Source organism: Engraulis encrasicolus, chromosome 14, assembly GCF_034702125.1.
Source record: "Engraulis encrasicolus isolate BLACKSEA-1 chromosome 14, IST_EnEncr_1.0, whole genome shotgun sequence".
In the NCBI taxonomy this organism is placed as follows: domain Eukaryota; kingdom Metazoa; phylum Chordata; class Actinopteri; order Clupeiformes; family Engraulidae; genus Engraulis; species Engraulis encrasicolus.
In genome coordinates, this window is record NC_085870.1 from 28969176 (window position 1) to 28989146 (window position 19971).

Sequence of the window (19971 nt, forward strand, 5' to 3'; positions counted from 1 at the left end):
CGGCAACAGGGCTATTCGCTGCTGACATGTCAGATCGATGGTTTCGGCTTTATTCTTTGTTTTGTTCGCTTCTGCTCCATAATAATGTGGCCTGCAGTGAAGAGGAAGGCACGGGGGACCCGCTTGGTTTATCGCATAATTCTGAATAGGACATATCACTTTGACATGCTCAGCACTCATTATGGAACTCTGAAATTCAAACTTTATGTGTCTTCTGTGTTTTAGTCCAAACTAAGAAATGGAGAATGTAGGCTTCAATGTTTTCAACTTTTAAATCCAATGAGAGCTTGTCTTATTGAGGAATAATGGGGAATTATGAATGGATTATGCATGATTATATATAAATGAATTTCCTATCTCTTTTTAGATTTTGTTTCACCTACAGGTAGTATTAAATGTATCAGTTCCAAAACAAGCACTGTGAAATTAGCTATGAGTAAATAAACCTGGTTTTGAGAAGGCTGTGTGGTGGGATGGTAACAGTTATGGACATCTTGAAGAAAGACTTGACATAAATTAAAAATCTTTTTTTTCAAACAGAAAGAAATGTGAGGGGCATCTGAACAGTTTATGTCAATGCATTAGCCCTAGAAAGCATGCAGGCTTCGACATGGAAAGAATAGCCTGGCACCACACCATTGGCGAAACTGGAAGCAATCTGGAATGCTCTTCCCAAAAACTCTTAATAATCGTACTTAGGTCTAAGGCATTTATATGGGGACGATCAAAACAGATGCAAAAGTGGCATCTCATCTTCAATTTTTCGATGCCTGTAATACAAACCCGATTGCGAGTTGAAACAACAAAATAGTTTATCTGAAGTGTCTTTCGTTTACACGTCAACCGCACCTTCGGGGCCTGAAGACGCAGAAATCTGGAAAAGTGGAGTGTGAAGGTGAATGGGACGTGAACATGTTTTGGCTTTTTTGCTGCTTACACAGAGACACAACCCGTTTCATCTTCAAAAATCTCCACTCTGGAAGGAGTCTTCAGATTTTGCGTGTTTAAGCCCCGATGCCGTTGTTGCCATGTAAACGAAAGGCACTTCTGATGAAATGTTGTCGTTTTCCAGATCAATCATCCTCGTATAAACGAGCCCTATGAGGTACCCCTTAGGCAATACATCAGAAATACAGTAGGTCTCATATCATCATTTAAATTTTATATATATTTATCACACTATTTTAACCCATTGATGCCTGAGGTTTCGTTGCGCAACATTGGCCCTGACGCCTGGAGCTGCATTACGCAACATTCTGACTCATGACATTTGAGACAACTTTATTAAAAATCTCTGTTTGTTTGAGATGAATGAACACATTCTAATGAAAGATGAGGGTCTTAGCGTTTAAATGCAATTTAGTGCATATTTTTATGTGCTTCAGATATAGGCTAAGAGCAGCTTTCCTTAAAAAGGGTTCAAGCATTCAGCACCCTTTTTTGCAGGTGCCTTAGGCATCAATGGGTTAACTCACACATGCACTTTGAGCTAGCATTTTATTTGCATGTGCGAGAAGAAAAATAGTGTATGTAGGCCTATTAAGATGCATTGTCTAAACTCTTAGTGATGTGTTAATATTGCCTCATAATGAAATACTACTTGTTTGAGTACGACTGAAATGATTTTGGGAAAAGCAGCCCTGGTTGGTGTTCAAGGTGTTTTAAACTGTTTTAATGCATGTAATAACACAGTGCAGCCATGGTTGCCACCATGCTAAGCCCTCCTCAACAACAGTAGCAGTAGAAGTGCTCTTCTAATACCATACTCAAGTGGAAGTAGGACTACTAAAGTATTCAAAATGTCTTGTACTGAACTACTGAACTTATTTAAAACATTACTACTTATATTCTGAAAGTAAAAGTACAAGCACAAAAGACCCTGCTGTGTAAATTAACCCCTAATGGTAAACTGTACAATAGAATAACCCAGACGCATCATAAAGGCAAAGGGCTCTCACATAAACAGTTTGACCACTGCCTTCAGGTTAACTTGCTCAGGCTATACTTTTCATTAACTACTTACTTCAGTACAGAAAATGTAGACCTATTGGATTAGAAGTATTAAAATCATCGTAAATATAAAAGTGGAAGAGGAAATATAGCCTACTGTATTACTCCAATGAAGTAGGCCTACATTTTAGTTTAGTTTATTTTTACTTGAGGAGAGTACTAGAGTTTAATAAGGCTATCCAGGTACCTACATCTTGGTACATGCACATAAAGCATGCCAAGTATGAAGGTTCTTAAGTTCCACATATGGTCTTTCACACGAACGGTGGATACAGGATGAAATGGAGACAGGATGAAATGATGCATGATCAATGTTTGAGTTCACAAGCTTTTGGAAAACCACTTTTTTATTCACTGGTAGTTCACTGATGGCAGTATTCTCTCTTTATTTGCACTGAAGTGCATACAGATAGATATTGCTGTTTCAAAAATTACAGAAAGAACTTTTGACTTTATTATATATACAAAACTACACATCTTTTACACAAGAATTTAGCTCATTGTTGCTCATACATTTTGTTGTTGTTTTTTTGTAGGTGCTCGGAGGAGCATTTTACAATCAACTTGATGTAAATTCACATTAGCCTTTACAAGCCTTCGGTAAAAACCTGACACAGTTTGTGATGCTGTGGGAGTTTCTTTGAACCTTTCTTTTTTGTAGATAGCGAAATGCACACACAATACACCATTCCTTATCTGAAGGGGGATAACCTATTTTCGAACTTTTGCTGAGTCATTCAAAGTTTCCCACAAATGCAATATTCATAGACTTGTGCAGTGCTGGATGAACACATTTACATTACAAAAAGGTCCATTATAAATGGAAATGCTCCTGTTAAGTACCAAAAGAAGTAATGCAGTTTCCAACAATACCGCATCTTTAATATGAACAAAATCATGAACTACATGAACTTATGACCTGCAATGGATAGCATCATGACAAAGCAACCTATTAACATTTTTCCTTGAATAGGTTTCTTGCTGGACAAGTGAACTGTTTGGCATTAAGAATTCTTGATTTAGAAATTCTAGTGATTTCTGGACAGGGATGGCTATTTATTTCGCAACCATTTATTACTCCAGACAGTTATTTCTGGACTGTGTCACCCCACACAATGAAGCAAAATGTCTTCCATCAAGTAACAGACAAGACTGTGATTTCTTGATTCGAACTCACTCTGTTTTGTGAGCTATGCTCTTCAAGAGAGACAGGGTCCTAGCTATTAAGGAACAGGAGCAAAATGATAAAAATCGTTGTAATTACAGCTTGGGTGAAGACTAGGTTCAGTAAACCCCTATCAGTCATGGTACTTATAGAGCTCATGGTTCAAGAGCCTCCATGGCACGTCAATATCACAGTCCATCAACAGGAGCTTTTCACAGCTTTCCGTTCAGTCCACAGCCCTACTGTCCGTCCTCTTGTAAAATCTTTTCTACATATACTGTGCTCTTATATCTTATATTTCAACATCTTAAGATCTTTTCATTTACAACAAAATTAAACTCATTTGTGTATTTTTAAGGCAACCCATTCATTTACAAAAGAAGACATATCACACACTCTTTTAATAAAACAAACAAATAACCAAAACCAAAAAGCCCAGCCCCTCATACCAGCCCTACCCCTCCCTCCTTTAGTCATTTCGCTCTGCGGTGTAGCAGTCCGGCTGAAGCTTCCCATCTGATAGAAGTCTTTTAAAGGTTCACGGCTTTGATAGAAACAGGCTGTGGATAAACTCCTCTTTTCCAAAGTTAGGACACTGCAGCAGCGGGCATTGGCTGCGTAGCGCTTGATTATACATGCACTGATGGCACGCTGTTGTTTAGCACTTGAGCACGCATCACCTGAACGCTGGTCATGATCTTCTTCTGGTGGCCCATCAGGGTTATCCCCAGCCTCTGGATGTCCCTGCAAAGCACAATGGAAATGTATTTACGAGAAAGATACAGAGTAGTAGCAGAGTATATAGGCAGCACTTATGGTCTTTTAGTGCAGATGGTCCCATCAATGAGCCTATTCACTCTTTACAGAAAACACTGAACTATTATAACATCATAAAATTGAGGATATTACCAGGAGTCAGAATAAGTAAAATATTAAGCGTTGGTCATTACCATTACCATCTTAATCCACCAGACAAAAGTCAGATAAACAGCTCCCCCCTCCAACTGAAATAATTCCATTCCAATTAGTATTATTTGTCCTGACCACCAACCACCCCCCAGCGTTAGCCCACAGACAGACTCACTGCTGGTTCATGCCCATGACGTGGCCCAGAGTGTGGTAGCCCCCCACGGCAAAGTGGTCCTTATAGCGACTCATCTTAATGGTGTCCAGCCAGTCTCCCACCGATCTGCAGGTGCTGAAATCAGGATTGGGTCTGTTCATCAAAGGACTATTTAGTCTGGAGAGAGAGAGAGAGAGAGAGAGAGAGAGAGAGAGAGAGAGAGAGAGAGAGAGAGAGAGGAGCCTTTGAAATGCAACTGGCGAAGTAAAAAAGAAAAGAAAATCAATACCAAGGAAAATGATAGAGAGGCAGTGGGTGGCTTGGTGAGAGGTATAGGCTGTATGGAGGTTGAGATGGGGGGTGGGGGGTGGGAGAGAAGAGAAATCCTCCTTCTCCACCCCTCTCCTTAGCGATATGCACCAGTAACTCTCAGGGACCAAGACACTCAACTAGGCAATTTACACCAGTCTGATAGCAAATGCCCCAGCTTTCTCTTTTCCCCTGCACCCCTCTCATTCTTTCATTCACAGCAGATCAATGTCAATATAGAATTGAGGCCTTTTATTTAACAGAGAACATTTTAAATGGGCTTATTGGAAAATGTACAGAGGCATCTTATCCGTCTTAAGGCAGTCTGCTTTAACCTCTAGTAAATGCTAAAGCAACTTTTTTCCTTCTTTTCTCGCCGCCATGGCATGACTTTTGCCAGGGATATTAAGTGGGGGAAAAACTACACCCCTATGAATTTGTCAGCTTGATCCCTGCCAGATGACGGTTGCCATCGACTCGCGGGAGCTGTCACCTCACCTGCACATTGTGTCCATTGATTTGAGGTTTTCTGGGTTGCGGATCAGCTTGTCCAGAACGGTGACGATCTGGCAGAACTTGGGCCGCTCGTTGCGATCCTTCTGCCAGCAGTCCAGCATGAGCGTGTGAAGAGCGACGGGGCAGCCCATGGGTGAGGGCAGCCGGTAGCCCTCCTCGACTGACTTTATCACCTATACATAGACACACGCACGCACACGCACGCACACGCACGCAGACGCACACACACGCACACACACACACACACGCACACACACGCACGCACACGCACACACACGCACACACACGCACACACACTTTTGTGATTGTAGTCAATATCAAAAATTCAGCTAAGGCTTTTATGGTAAATCGAGAAGTGAGCTTCTGTGCACTCCACAAAAGTACTGTAGTTATGTTATTGTGTCTTCATTAGTAAGTCTCCCTGGATAAAAGGGTTGTCTGCTAAATGTAATGTAATGTAATGTAGAGTTTAAGTGGTTCCCAAACTTTTTCAGCTGGGCCCCCCGTTTCGACTTAAGAATATTTTCGCAAACCCCCCCACCCACCCACCATTGTCTTAGCCTAGCAATTTTTCTAGCAATTTTAGCGGACCAACTATTTGTGGAAAATCTAGCAATATTAATGGATATTTGTGCATTAATATTGCTAGATTTTCCATGAATAGTTTGTCCGCTAATATTTACTAGAAATCCAGAGGACAGCAAATACACATACATTTTCAAGTGAATACTATTACCCAAATTATGGAATTATGTTAGCTGTTAGCCTGTGGATTTCCCGTTTTCATGCCATGTCCCTTTTTGTCCGTGCACCCCCTTCAGTACCTCCACGACTCCCCCTAGGGATCCCGACCCTCACTTTGGGAACCACTGGTTTAATGTATGAGTGTGTCACACATGCAAGAATGTAAATTCAAGAAAGAATGTAAATTCATGCAAAAGAATGTAAATTCATGTTGAAAGAATGTAAATTCATGTACCCTGTATGAGTATGTTAGGTTTTGTGTGTGTGTGTGTGTGTGTGTGTGTGTGTGTGTGTGTGTGTGTGTGTGTGTGTGTGTGTGTGTGTGTGTGTGTGTGTGTGTGTGTGTGTGTGTGTGTGTGTGTTGGTGTGTGAGAGATATTGTAGATCAAGTGACATTCGGTTTTGGTAGACAGCCCAAACATGACCATAAAACGTTTATGACATGGACATAATGTTTATGGCTCATCTATGACTGTGTCATGACACCATTTTGACACTGTTATGACACTTGTCATGGCGTGCATATGATGATTGAGTCACACATACGTCTCTGTTTGTCAGGTTCCAGTACGGCCGCTCTCCATATGACATGACCTCCCACATGACCACTCCGTAGCTCCACACGTCACTCGCCGACGAGAACTTCCTGTATGCTATGGCCTCAGGAGCAGTCCAGCGGATCGGAATCTTTCCTCCCTTGTTTCAGAGATTAGATTAGATTAGATTAGACTTGATTACATAAAACTTTATTGTATGTTACATATGAAGCAAAAAAATTGTCTATGGCGAGATGATAACCTTATAATAAGCGTGACAAATGATTTGTAGAATGGAAAACTATAGAAAGTTTAAGCTCTGTTTGTGGGTGAGCATTGCAGTACCACACTGTCTCTAACACTGCCCGTATAGTCTATTGTAACTTTGTTCTCTATGGTCCATCTCCAGAAGCAGTTTCCCTTTCATTTGTAAAGCAAAAATACAGTAAATGTCTTTCAAACTACTGAAAAAAAAATCTTCTGTGAAAACTCTTTGGCTGAAGGTTGTTGGCAGGTATCCAGGTGAACTCACGCTTGTCGTATAGGCCGCATCTGGGTCATCCTCCAGCACGCGAGAGAGCCCAAAATCTGACACTTTGCAGACCAGGTTGCTATTGACCAGGATGTTGCGGGCAGCCAGATCTCGGTGGACATAGCCCAGGTCAGCCAGATAAGTCATCCCAGCTGCGATACCTCGCAGAAGACCCACCAACTGTATGACAGTGAACTGGCCATCGTGTCGCTGCATTGCAGAAGCAAGGCGGAAAGAAAGAAAGAGAAAGAAAGTAAGAAAGAAAGAATAAAGTGTTCTGTGTTAAAGCATCAAAGCACTATTATGCATTGTTTAACAAAGGTCATCTCATGATTCATAAAATGGAAATTTCATAGAGCTGTTTTGATAAGGGTTTTATTCCTGCACACTCTTAAGTTAGTGTGAGAGCAAGGTCATGCCCTGAACCATGGTCTATTCAGCAAAGGACTAATACTAACACTTTGAAACATACTGTTGCAACGAATCAATGAAACCTTCCACTGAAGTGGCCTTCAAAGTATTGTGTGTGAGGCTTTAGGACTAATACCAGGCTTGTCTTTGGGAACAGCAGCGCTGTGGGTCTTTGTCCATCATTCTTGAAAAAAAAATGCCCTTGTGTGACACTTTATGTCCTTGCACATTGTGCACTAAAACTGAATGAAATGAAATGCTTCACGCGATCTCATTTGCACTTGTATAGCCCCTTATCCATATTGACATACGCTGTGTGAATAATGTCATCACGTGTTAGTGGAATAATTGGAACAATATTCCTCTCCATGGTCACCTTTGGACATGGGAAAGAAACTCTGTGAACACATGTTTTCACAGCTAACAAATACAGGAGACCAGTAAATATTTTAGATTGTGGGCTGAATGCTGTATGAAGCCCTATATCATCAAGCTATTGGCAAGGCGTAATTAGTATTGTGCCAAAGCTTTTCAAACAAACATCATGCAGTAGTAGGCTATATGCTCCAGTTATTTGTTCTGTTGTGTTGATTCTAGAGCACTGTTTTATGCATCTTATCCAATTAATGAAGCTCTCCCACTGCTCATTTTCTCATAGGTCGATACAAGAGGAAACCTACCCTGAGGAAAGAGTCCAGGGATCCATTTTCCATGTACTCTGTAATAATCATGACTGGTTTGCCTAAAGGACAACAGCAGGGCCATGATTAGTAGAAGAACGAAAGCCTTGAGTTTTGCAAAATATACTTACTTGCAGAATGCGTCTGAATAACATTCCTGTCAGATACATACTTTGAGAGAGATTTGATGCCAGCGGTCGTAATCATTGAAAAGTGAAGCATGAAGGATTTGTTTACTTATAATGTTGGGCTGAAATGGGTGTCCTTTCATCAAGTGCACTTAGTGTACACTCAGAAACGGAGCACATACTTAAAGGCACAAGCAAAAAAACAGCAAAACACAATTTGCATTAATTAATTGTACACCTCCTGCGGTGCTCAAGTAAAATAGATTCATCTATTCATTCAAATATTCCAATCATATTTATTTGAGCTAAATGACTTTGGCTAAACATAAAATATTATGAAAACATTGTTCATCATTACATGTACAGTGTGTCCACCATTTTTGGCTTTTGCATTTTATCATGGGAAATGACTGTTCAGAGGTCTTATCACCTTTGTGTGAATTCTTGCCATTCAATATTTTGGGAACATACTTTTTAAACCTATATAAAATGCATTTTGCTATGTAATGCAATGGAATGCCCAATACAAAATGTCAATTTCCCAACATTCTACAAAATGGAGATACACCATTTTGCAAATAAACCCTTCATTTCTTCCCCATACTATGTGAACACTCTTAAGTCTTCACACAAAACAGACTAGACGAGTTACAGAATCATTTCTCTTGTAAGTTCCAGTGTGGAAAAAAAGCAGGTCTTACTGCGTGTGACCACTCCCTCTAGACGGATGACATTGGGGTGGTCAAACTGTGCCATTATGCTGGCCTCGCTCAGGAAGTCTCTCCTCTGCTTCTCGCTGTAGCCGGCCTTCAGCGTCTTCAAGGCCACAGGGATGTCTCTCTTTCCTGGGAGCTTCATACGGCCATAACACACCTCCCCAAACTCCCCTGCAACACGGTTTCAAAGTGTTGAGTTCTTTTTTTTTTTAAACCAATGTAATATACATATTTTAAGCCTTTTGGCACATTCCAACTAAAGTTTGAAATAGTCATATTAGACACAGCTAATGGTACTGTGATAAGGCAATTCTCATTTTCTGTGCTGTTTGCGTTCAAGATGTTCTGTACCTGAGCCTATGATTTTCTCAATTTTGATCCGGGAGGCTTCAATTTCCCTGGCAAACTCATGCACGGCTTGGCATGGGTCCTCATACGTGTGGGGATCAATATAGAACCTGGCTTCAGGAAATGATACTAAAATAAACAGAATTAGCATTTGGTCACATATTGCAGGATAAGGCGTAGGAAAACCTATCAGACTCAAAATCACAAAGACACACAAGGCAAAGAGACAACAGCTGCTTCAATAACACGGAAATGAGACAAATATAGGAGGTGTCCGTGGTTGAGCAATACTGAAGACACTTTAGAAAGAATGAAAACTACCGTGGCCATTTTGGTAGTGCATCTTCTCTTCATCAGAGTCTTGGAAGGCCTTGCTATAACCGCAGTGTCTGCATCACACAAGCAACAGAAGCACTGGTTAAGGACCACAAAACAGCAAAATTGTATGCCCTAATAGCTTGTGAGAATGAGAAACTATTTATGTCCGATTCATTTATGGGTTTATGATTCACACACACAACAGAGTCACCAGTTACAAACCCCAGAATTGTTTGCTCTGCAACAGCTTCTTTGTGAAGATTCTCATTCATCCAGGTCATCTTTAAAGGGGTTTAGTTGTAGACAACTGAACAAATAGAAGTCCAGTTGCCTAAAACTAAACATATTTATGATTCACACAAGCAGCATGATCAGCAGTCAAGCACCAGCAGAATTGTATGCCTTCTACAACAAGAGCTTGTGAGACTATTAACTTCACATCCATGAAAACCTCACTTTATGGAAAAGTATTCTTTAGGGGATGCTATATTTCACCCTCAGAAGCCTGTAATGGGTGATCAACAAACATTTAAGCATTCTACAGGCTTTGAAGTCCCCAGAGTCTCTGAAAATCTATATGGTGCTTTCTTACACTATAGGCAAAATGAGCCCAAGATATGAAATTAATTAAACTCAACAACTTTGCCTACACTAGGATGTTCAGATATTGAAATCGCTCAAACACTTTTATGTCATTTGGGGACAGTTGTCTGTGCTCAGTGTCTTTATCCTGCCCAAAAGATAAAGTCCTTGTTGAAAAAAAAGTGTGCATCCATTGAAGTCAATAGGAGCTAAGCTGAATAAATGTAATTATCCCACATGGTCTTATGGAGATATAAGTTGCAGACATCAAAAGGAGCAAGCTTAAGGACAAGTATGAACATTAGCATTGTTAATGGGCCTATACCAATGCAATTTCTAGAGACTCTAAAGCAGTAGGCTGGCTGTCTGGTGAAATAAGACGAGCCAAGACGTAACTCAAACACAAAAGTTATAGATTAAAGTAACAAAACAGCTAAAAAATGATTCATGACTTGAATGTGAGTCCAACAGCACAGATAATTAATGAATATTTTTCTATCATGCCACGTCCATGGAATATTAATGTCTGTTTCCAAGTTTTAGAGCCACAATAATTATCTCAAACTTGTTTAGAGGTCCACTGAAGTTTTTCAGAGAGCATATCAGGTCGTCTCATTTACACAATGTTTATGTGTCAAGAGTAATATTGTAACAATAATATTACTCAACCTTCTCGGCAGCACTATAAAATGGTGGTCATTGCTGGACAAGTCAAGGTCCCTGATGATGCTGTGTCTTTGATGTGCAATTATGTCATTTATAGTACTTTTGAGCTAAATTTGGAGCCAACATTTTTTTTGTAGATGGAAAAAGGTTACACTTTATTTGACGGTGACTTTGTTATGTACCGTCTCTACATGCAATAATATGAAACACTGTGTACTTACACTGCACATACATAATCCTACAGTATAGGTACATAATGTTACATTATGCATTGTGTTACACTGCATAATATATGTAACACTGAAAGTATAAAATAAAGTGTAACAAAAACTCAACATTGAGTTTACAATTTAACAAATGGCAATGGACAGAGGCTTTGAAATGAACAGCAAACAGAAATAAATGTGAGCAAAAGAGGATACACGGTATAAGTGGACAAGTCAAAGTACTCCTCTTGCCGTTTTCTGCAGATGACAACGGCCAAGAAGGTGACCAGGCCGATCACCAGCGCTAGGCAGATCCAGATGATGGTCATCGTGTCGTAGCGCAGAGGGACTGTGCAGACAAGGAACACAAGAAAAAAAGAAAAAAATGCAGATAAGACAAAACGAAACAAACACGGCTATGTGTACAGGAACAGTGGGGATAGCAAAAACCTCTCTCAGCTCCAGTGAAATGATTCAGTTGGCTAAGGTGCATACCATAAATCTAGGGACCTGGGTTCAAGTCCAACCCGAGATCATTTCCCGATCCTTCCTTATTCCCCTCTCCCCCATTCCTTATCACTCTCTCTCAGTGCCCTGTCTGAATGGAGACATTGACGTCCAAAAATCTTCTTTAAAACTTGGCATTGTAATGAAGGAAGTGTTGTTGAGTCATGCTGAGGCGGAAGGGGCCATCTGCTGTCTTCCTCCAGCAGGTGACAACATAATGCCTTTGTCACTCAATAAAAATGCTCCTCTATTGAAATGGCTTCCGCTTATCAGAAATGGTAGGTTCATGTCACAGTGACCTTCCAAGCTAAATGAAGCACAACGAAAGAACCAGGAGTGTCAGAGCAAATTCCCCCTGTAGTCTGCACAATAACTCTGAGCATCTCCATGCATTTAATATCCGTAAGTAACCATTTATTATTTGTGTACAACCACTTATCATGTGCGTCTTTTGTCTTCTTTTCTGGATGCCTGAATTCATGTGGAGGACACTTAGCACCTGAGAGGTGTGACAACAGGTGTGTGGTTGCTCCCGCAGAGCCCGAGGAGCACTTGTCCCTCACCTGCTTTGCCCGTCTGGATCTCCACCGATTGGCTGAAACGCCCGCAGCCCGCTGAGGTCCTGGCTCGCACCTGAAAGACGTAGCGCGTGCCAGGCTTCAGCCCGGAGACCTTTGCACTGGTGTTCTTGGACTTGATGGTCGAGAAACTCTGAAGCTCATTGTCCTGCATAAAGAAAGAGGAAGAGGAAGAGAAAAAAGGACACATGCAGCTCAAGGTTAGCCGCAACAACATTGCCAACGGGTCGGGCCATGCTTCACTGAATGTTGCAAGGTGACAAATATGCTATGCTACCGGAAGACAGTAGCACCTTCTGGGCAGATATATTGGGAAAATGCAGAGACGGCTGAATTGCATTTGGGTAAGAATTGGTGCATGCAGCCTTAAAATAGGTACAGATGTAAGCATGTCACCTCTAGAGTATACAAAAATTAGAGGATTGGAGCATATCCCCTTTAAATAATGCTCAGGTAAGGCATAATCGGTCCCCAGGTGCCACACTCTTCTGTTTCACTTGCTAACCTGTCCTGTATGCTTACTGGGTGGCCAACATTCACATAAGTATCTCTCGTCTCGAGCAGCATGCTTATCTAGAATCCGCTCATCTCTCTTTCACACAAACGCATACACGCACAGACTCACACACGCACCCACGTATGCACGCACGCACGTATGCACGCAGGCACGAATGCACACACACATGCACACACACACACACACACACACACACACACACACACACACACACACACACACACACACACACACACACACACACACACACACGAGTCCATGACCCTGGCTTGCCGCAGCAGGCATGTCTCCCCCAGGAGCTGACAGCCTCAGTTTATCAGTTTATCTGTCATGGGCGGACGCACTAAATGGATGCCACTAATTCCAAGTCCTCCCGGGGCCTACACCTTTCCCCTTTATTTAGACTACTGCACATTGCTTGCAGTGATTAGAAGTTTGTACGTGTGTGTGTGTGTGTGTGTGTGTGTGTGTGTGTGTGTGTGTGTGTGTGTGTGTGTGTGTGTGTGTGTGTGTGTGTGTGTGTGTGTGTGTGTGTGTGTGTGTGTGTGTGTGTGCGTGCGTGCGTGTGTGTTTGTGTGCCTGTATTTCTGTGTGTGTGCGCGAATGTGTTGGGTATAACATGTAGTAAATCTAATTTGCATAGCTCTACCTTGTCAGGCTAGGGTGCCATTTTGCTAATTCCTCTTGCCCAGCTGAGGCCACTTTTGCCCCATTACCCGGCTAAGCTCTAAACTCCAGCGGCAATTAACTTCGCCTCTGGCATTTGCCACCGGCTCCCAACAGCCTGTTTGCCGTCATTGTCACTTCCAATAATCAGACGGAAATCAGTTACATGGTGGCAATTGTAGGCTATTTCCTCTCAATTAAGTGCTGCCATGAGTCCTCCTACTTAAGTGGCGGCATCTACAGCAAAATGCTTGTCATCAACAACAGCAAAGCAAAACAAACAAACAAACAAGAAAGCCTTTGTTTGTGTGTTACGTGACTGTAACCTAGCGCTGGCCATTTTCTTTGCTTCGGCGACTGCATTTTCACACCTATCACACTCTATTGTTCTGAGCTAATTACAACATTCTGTAATGGTCGGTACAGCTCCTCCACACATCATGGTTGCGATAATTACTCTCAACATTGCCTAAATGCCCATGCCCATAACACACAATCACCTAGTCATAATGAGTACAGCCACCTGCATTCACAAATGCACATCCAATTGCCTAAACACAATGCGTGCGTTTATACTGTATGTACATCAATAAACCGTTTCTAATCAGATTTTTGGAGTAACCGGTTTATTCAAGTAATCATGTAAACTGAACAGCTTATAATAATCGGTTTATTGCCATTATCTAATAAATACGGCTGGGACTCGAGTAAAAATTTTAATCGCATTAATCTACGGGCTTTGAAATTAATTAATCGCATTTTAATTGCATTTACATATCTGACTTGAGAACAGTGAAAAGTTTTTTTTTCACATGGAGTTTGAATAATGACAATACAAAGCTTAATCTAAAAATATTAATAATACTAATAAATAAGCTTAATCTAAAAATATTGTTCATTTTTAAAAGAAGAGAGAACTCTTCTCAATTTCAGCAGGCTGTTCACCATCAAGCGTAATACTGCCCTCCATTGGTCTAATCCAGATCTATGTAACTATATAATGGCCTGTGTACATCAGTCGCTACCTATGCGACCCAGGTAGCTGGGGTGGTTGAAGAAGTTTCGCTATGAATTTGTTTCATTCGCTCTGGATGCGGCACTGACATGTTTGATTCAGCTAATCACATAACAGTTCTTTCTTGACAGCCTGGGACATTCGTCGCGTCGTTATAAACGTTCCAATTGGTTTTCGCCGAACTGCGTCATAGCGAATTCGCTTAAGATTAGCTTGAGTTTAATCGTCAAAATTCGCTCTGGTCACTCAAGAAGCTTCGCTCCCGGTGAATTTCCTCTGGTAGCTTTATTCGCCTTCCCTCCATAGAGAAATAATGACTTCCGCCGCGCAGGTCGCCTAGTTCGCCCTCAATGTATACAGGGATTTATAGCATGCGATTAAAATGACTTAATTATTTTAATCGCGTTAATTTTTTGTAATTAATTAATCTAAATTAATGCATTAATGTCCCAGCCCTACTAATAAAGTGATTTCTCAAAACATTTATACACCATGAAAAGGTTATTATCAGGTTACTGACATTCTAGAATGATAGCCAATCACAAGCCTTAAATTCTAGCTTTGTGTCACACTCTTGAGTGGAACACAGGCAACCAACAGCAATGTCAACAGCAATGAACAGTTTACTCCAATAATCTGTTTATGCCAATAACCCGATTATTGCAGCAATGTAAACGAGCATACATGCATTACACATCACCTTTTCATAATACTTGATGTCATACTCCAGTATTACGCCGTTGGGCTGATCTGGCTCCTGCCACAGCAGGATGACACTGTTCTGGCTGGCATTCTCTTGACGGATGGCAAGCACCTGAGATGGAGCTGAAGGGGAGAGAAAGATTGACATGATAATGGCACTTTCCCATACACTTTCAAAGCATCAAAAACAAAAACAACTGTGGTTATATAGCACAATATGAAAACTAAAACTAAAACAACTAAAACAAAAATAAAAAATAAAACAACAAACAACACTGTCGTAGCCAAAATGTTTGAGAAAGACCACAAGACTTTTTGATGACCTTCTTACTTCTCCACACGGTGAGTGACACATTCCTCACCTGTCTGGTTAGTGGTGACACTGACGGTGGTGCTGCCACCTCTGACTATTTTTTAGATGTTTCTTTTGAATACCGGTACAATTACTCCAGAGGCGGTGAGTGAGTGACGCACTGCTTACCTGCCTGGTTAGTGGTGACATTGACGGTGGTGAACCGTGTGGGCTCGTTGCTGAGACGTGACACCCCGTTCAGGGCGAGGATGCGGAACGTGTAGTTGGCGTGCGCCGCCAGGTTGAGGACGGTCACCAGCGGTTCGATGAGTCCGGTCTGTTGCGGGATGAATCGGATCAGCGGTGTCCCGGTCCGAGCCACCACACCGGCCCCTCCTCCTCCTCCCCCCATCTTCACCACACTCCCACCCACGCTGCTCACACCAAGACTCGCCACACCCTGCCCGAAGGACAATGGGCCGCCTCCTGCCATGCCCATCGCTGTGCTGCAGTCCTCGCACTGGCTCCAGTCCTGGGCACAGCGCTGGCAGGACACATTGTACAAGACGTCACTGCGCCCTCCACTGTCCATAGGGGAGGCCCACTCCAGGCTCACCGAGGTGCCGTTTACTGAGGATATCACGTTAATTGGGGCCGACGGCGGTCCTGGTGAAGAAAACGAAAAAACGCAGAATTTTTAGGTGAAACGCTTATCAGTAGATATTTGTTTAATATTTGAGCTGGATAAAAAAAAATGGAATATTGTAAATGGTGATGTGTATTTTTTTTTTGGGGGGGGGGGGGGGTGCAGCTGTGAGTTTTTGAGTGTAGTTACTTGCGGTGGTCTTGTTCAGGAGGGGAAAAGTGTGACTGAGTCACCATGGCCCCATATATATAAGGGGCCCACACACAGTCTGATTTATGTAGATATACCTGTATGGCTGGGGGGGGGGCTCCATTGGAGCTGATTGTACTTAGAGCCCAAAATTTGCTGCTACGCCCCTGCTTACTTGATTAGCATTAATTTGGTTTCAGTGAAATGTGATGTGATGTGATGTGATGTTGTGCCTGTGTGTTGTTTCACCAACTTGTACAGGGAGCCGCCGGGGTGTCCAGTGGGGCGCGGTAGAAGTTGGCATCGCAGGGGCAGGTGAGGGCAGCTCTGGTTTCTGAGTGGCTGTGGATCGGGCACTTCTCACAAGGCTGGTCCCCCGCTGTGGGTTTGTAGTAGCCCACTTCACATGCTGGAGAGGAGGGAGGAGATATTCATCACATCTGTGAGTACACGGAGGAATACTGATAGAACGGTATTATATTACAATTGCCTGCAGTGCCGTGGCCCTACATTGCACTGCCTTTGAGCTAGTTGTCACTTCAGTGACTTATCTTAAAAACACAACCACAATGTATTGCTTCTCAGCAGCACTGATGTGCAGGTTTCCGTAGCTGTAACTAACTGGTCAAGGAATATTGTTTCTGCCACAGCTGTGACAGAAATTACAGAAGTTGTGACCCAAAACGGTTTCTCGTCCATTTATTTGCGGTAAACAGTTCACAGCAAACATTTGGCAGAGGCTCACACTGTGGAGTCAGCCAGGCAGCCAGTGGCCGTTTATCTCATGTCAAAGCCTTTACATTATTCATCCCTTATTTAAATGCTCACCTGACCTTAGATACCTCAGCCATTCAGGTAGTCCTCCTCACTGTCATGCAGTATGCAAATGGCATAAAAGATTCCTTCTCTCAAAGTTCACTGGGGATTAGTAATGATATCTCCCCTCTCTCTTTCTGCTGGAGGATCCCTGGAGGCCATGAAGACTATGCTGTATGTGCAATATTAATCCTGCTCTGTTTTTTCAGACCCTTTTTTTCATTCCATTAATCCCTGCTGCATCCCTTGATGTTCCTCTTTTTTTCTTTTTTTTATATATATATTCTCTTTTTCTCTGTAGCTTCAGAGTTGAGAGGGAGGTCATGATAAACATCAGTCGAAGTCGAAGCTCAATCACACTCTCTCCTTGAAGTCTCTGTCAACGTACCAACGCTTAACCATAAGCTTGATTATAGCTTCAGACAAAACAATAATAAAGAGAGCTTAGAAACAAAAACACAAAACGTGATGATACATAACGAACGCCGGTTGATGTTAGGGTTGTTGTGTCTGACTGCCAGTGAGTGCTTTTGACACCACTGCTGTGGTCAGCAACACCACAACAACCTCAGGAGATGAGATTGTTGTGTTTGCATTCTTGGGTCTCCGCTAGAAAAACACTATAGATCACCCCCCCTCCGCAAAGCAGCTGCGTTCTCCACTTTGACTCGTATTCTTTGGCAGCTCTGCTCAGCTCACAGTCTTGCTTCCTGTTGTCAGGGTCAGTTTAACAAAAGATGGCTGAGGGAGATGGGACATCATGCTGTTCCATTTATCATTTCACCGCGTCAAGCCACTTCATGATCAATGTCTGCTTTTATTTGCACAGAATCGCCATATCTTAAACCGCTGACTGAAACAGCCCTTTCCTGGAATGAGGGAGTGAAAAACAAATGGACTGATAGAGACAGACAGACAGACAGAGAGAGAGAGAGAGAGAGAGAGAGAGAGAGAGAGAGAGAGAGAGAGAGAGAGATGGATATATATATACACGTATATATAAATAGATAGATAGAGAGATAGACAGACACACAGACAGACAGAGGTAGAAACTGAGACAGACAGAAACAAAAACAGACACAGATAGAGGGGTGGAGAAGGCAGCATTAAATGCCCTCAAACTGTTTCATTCGCCCGTGTTTACCTCACCGGCAGCGGGCCCTGAGGTTTGCCCAACTCTGTGCATTGTTTGGATTGTCAGCACCTGTCAGTGCCTCGCGCTCCCAAGGCTGGGGGAATTTGCATTACAATGAATTTTAATGAATATTTGCAGCCAATGTGTGCTGACCTTGATTTTACGTTTAGTATAAATGGATAAATAAATAAGGCAAAAATAAATAAATAAACAGAGGAGTTTAAAAATGGCCTGCGAGAGGAAATTATTTGTCCCCACGTGATGGGACTGAAAAATAAAAACAGAGCAGCTTGGTAACAGGGTATCGTTTCCAAAGCAAGTCAGGGAGCCTATAGACTGGCAGAGGTGAGATGCAGAAAGAGTTCTCATTTGGAAGCTGCAGCCAGATTGACATTTCACTGAGCTGAGCAGGATGGCAAACACTACATCTGAGCTCATTACCCTCATGAATCTTTAAAAAAACAAACAAACAAAAAAGCAAAAACAAAAGCAAGCAAGATGGCAACCTGCTCCCCTAGGCAATGCTAGATGCCCTTGCTGTTGTGTATGTGTGGGCACCCCCTGCAGACAACCCACACACACAGCAGGCTGGTAGGCAGGCAGACAGACAGACAGACAGACAGACAGACAGACAGACAGACAGACAGACAGACAGACAGACAGACAGACAGACAGACAGACAGACAGACAGACAGACGGACGGATGGACGGACGGACGGACGGACAAGGTCATTGCAATTTCTGGGCCTAACAGCCTCCAGGGGTCCAGGTAAAATCTCCTAAACGTAGCATTCACCACAATTCTTTTACAATTTATTGTGCATTCTTCACCATTTTGTCACAAAAGGCACAACAGGAACACTTCCCACCTGAAAACAGCTAAGCAACAGTTCAACCCAAAGAAACTCAGTCTTTTTTTCCTCTGGGCACTCAGACATAGAGCCTTCAGTAATTGTTGCGGACCACAATATTGTAGTTTAGAAGGTGACAGAAGAGCAAGGACTGCCGTTGGTTATCCAGAAAACCATTCAATATAAAGCATGAATGTTGTCTCTCACTGACAATACAAACTCACACACTAGTGTAAATACACAAGTATGTATGTACCCTTCCACGGGGGCGGAACAACAGCTGCTAACGAGCAGGGAGGATTGTGGTGGAGATAAATGAGTCTGTCACCGGAATCATAGCTGGAAATGGGCCATTCCATCACCGCGCGCAGCTACATGTGTCCTGTAAATGGCTGCCACGTATCTAAATCGGCTGCGGAGGCTACGGCTTACTTAGCGATGCCCTTTTGTGGGTGCCGGGGGCCGCATTTGAGAGACGGTGTCCTGCTTTTGACTAAGTTATAGGCCAGATGCGTGGCATTTGGAGTTTTGTTTGTTGATTTATTTGACTGAAGAGTGTACGCTGCAGTGGTACAAGAACATGCAGCACCAGAAATATACAACGAAATCACCTTGAATTCAAGCAACTGTGACATAGGCCTACTAAGTGTTCAATAAATTGCACAGGTGTAATTTGGATTTGAATTTTGGAGGGAAAAAATGGGCTGACACTGGACGCATCTATTAAAAATCCAGGCCCCCCCAAAAAACAGAAATTACTCTTCCTTTCTTCTATTCTAAACACCAAAGGCATAAATGTGAGAAGGTGAAAATGAAAGGCACAAATGACAAATGAGTTGAGATACCAGGCAAGACGAGACGCAGCCTTTCCTCTTTACAAGTGACATTAAGAGGGGGGGTCAGTGACATTTGCAGCCAGTCTAATCTCTCCGCGGGCAGAGCTGTTCCTCGGGCTGATAGGAGGCTGTGACTGACACCGTCTGTAATGCAGAGTCACGCCGCCGCACGGCATGATAAGTAACAGCGGTGATACCAAAGGGGCATCGCTCCCTAGTGGGTAACAAGTGGAACCCCAGCGTGGAAGTGAAGAAAAGGGGAAGGGAAAAAGGAGGGATCTGAGACTGAGC

General features: G+C 42.5%; 1 protein-coding gene across 1 annotated transcript in view; it reads right to left on the reverse strand.

Annotated features, from left to right (window-relative positions):
- Positions 1–2368: 2368 nt before the first annotated feature.
- Positions 2369–19971, reverse strand: part of epha8 (eph receptor A8) — a 91998-nt gene continuing 74395 nt past the window's right edge. Inside the window, exons 4-17 of the mRNA XM_063215351.1 lie at positions 16296–16451; positions 15397–15873; positions 14914–15038; positions 12001–12163; positions 11174–11279; positions 9480–9547; positions 9162–9287; positions 8796–8981; positions 7967–8028; positions 6876–7085; positions 6354–6503; positions 5046–5236; positions 4260–4415; positions 2369–3919 (exon numbers count right to left, since the gene is read on the reverse strand). Coding sequence (XP_063071421.1) covers positions 3805–3919; positions 4260–4415; positions 5046–5236; positions 6354–6503; positions 6876–7085; positions 7967–8028; positions 8796–8981; positions 9162–9287; positions 9480–9547; positions 11174–11279; positions 12001–12163; positions 14914–15038; positions 15397–15873; positions 16296–16451 — 2291 coding nt within the window. The 3' untranslated portion in view covers positions 2369–3804. The remainder of the gene's footprint in view (positions 3920–4259; positions 4416–5045; positions 5237–6353; positions 6504–6875; positions 7086–7966; positions 8029–8795; positions 8982–9161; positions 9288–9479; positions 9548–11173; positions 11280–12000; positions 12164–14913; positions 15039–15396; positions 15874–16295; positions 16452–19971) is intronic.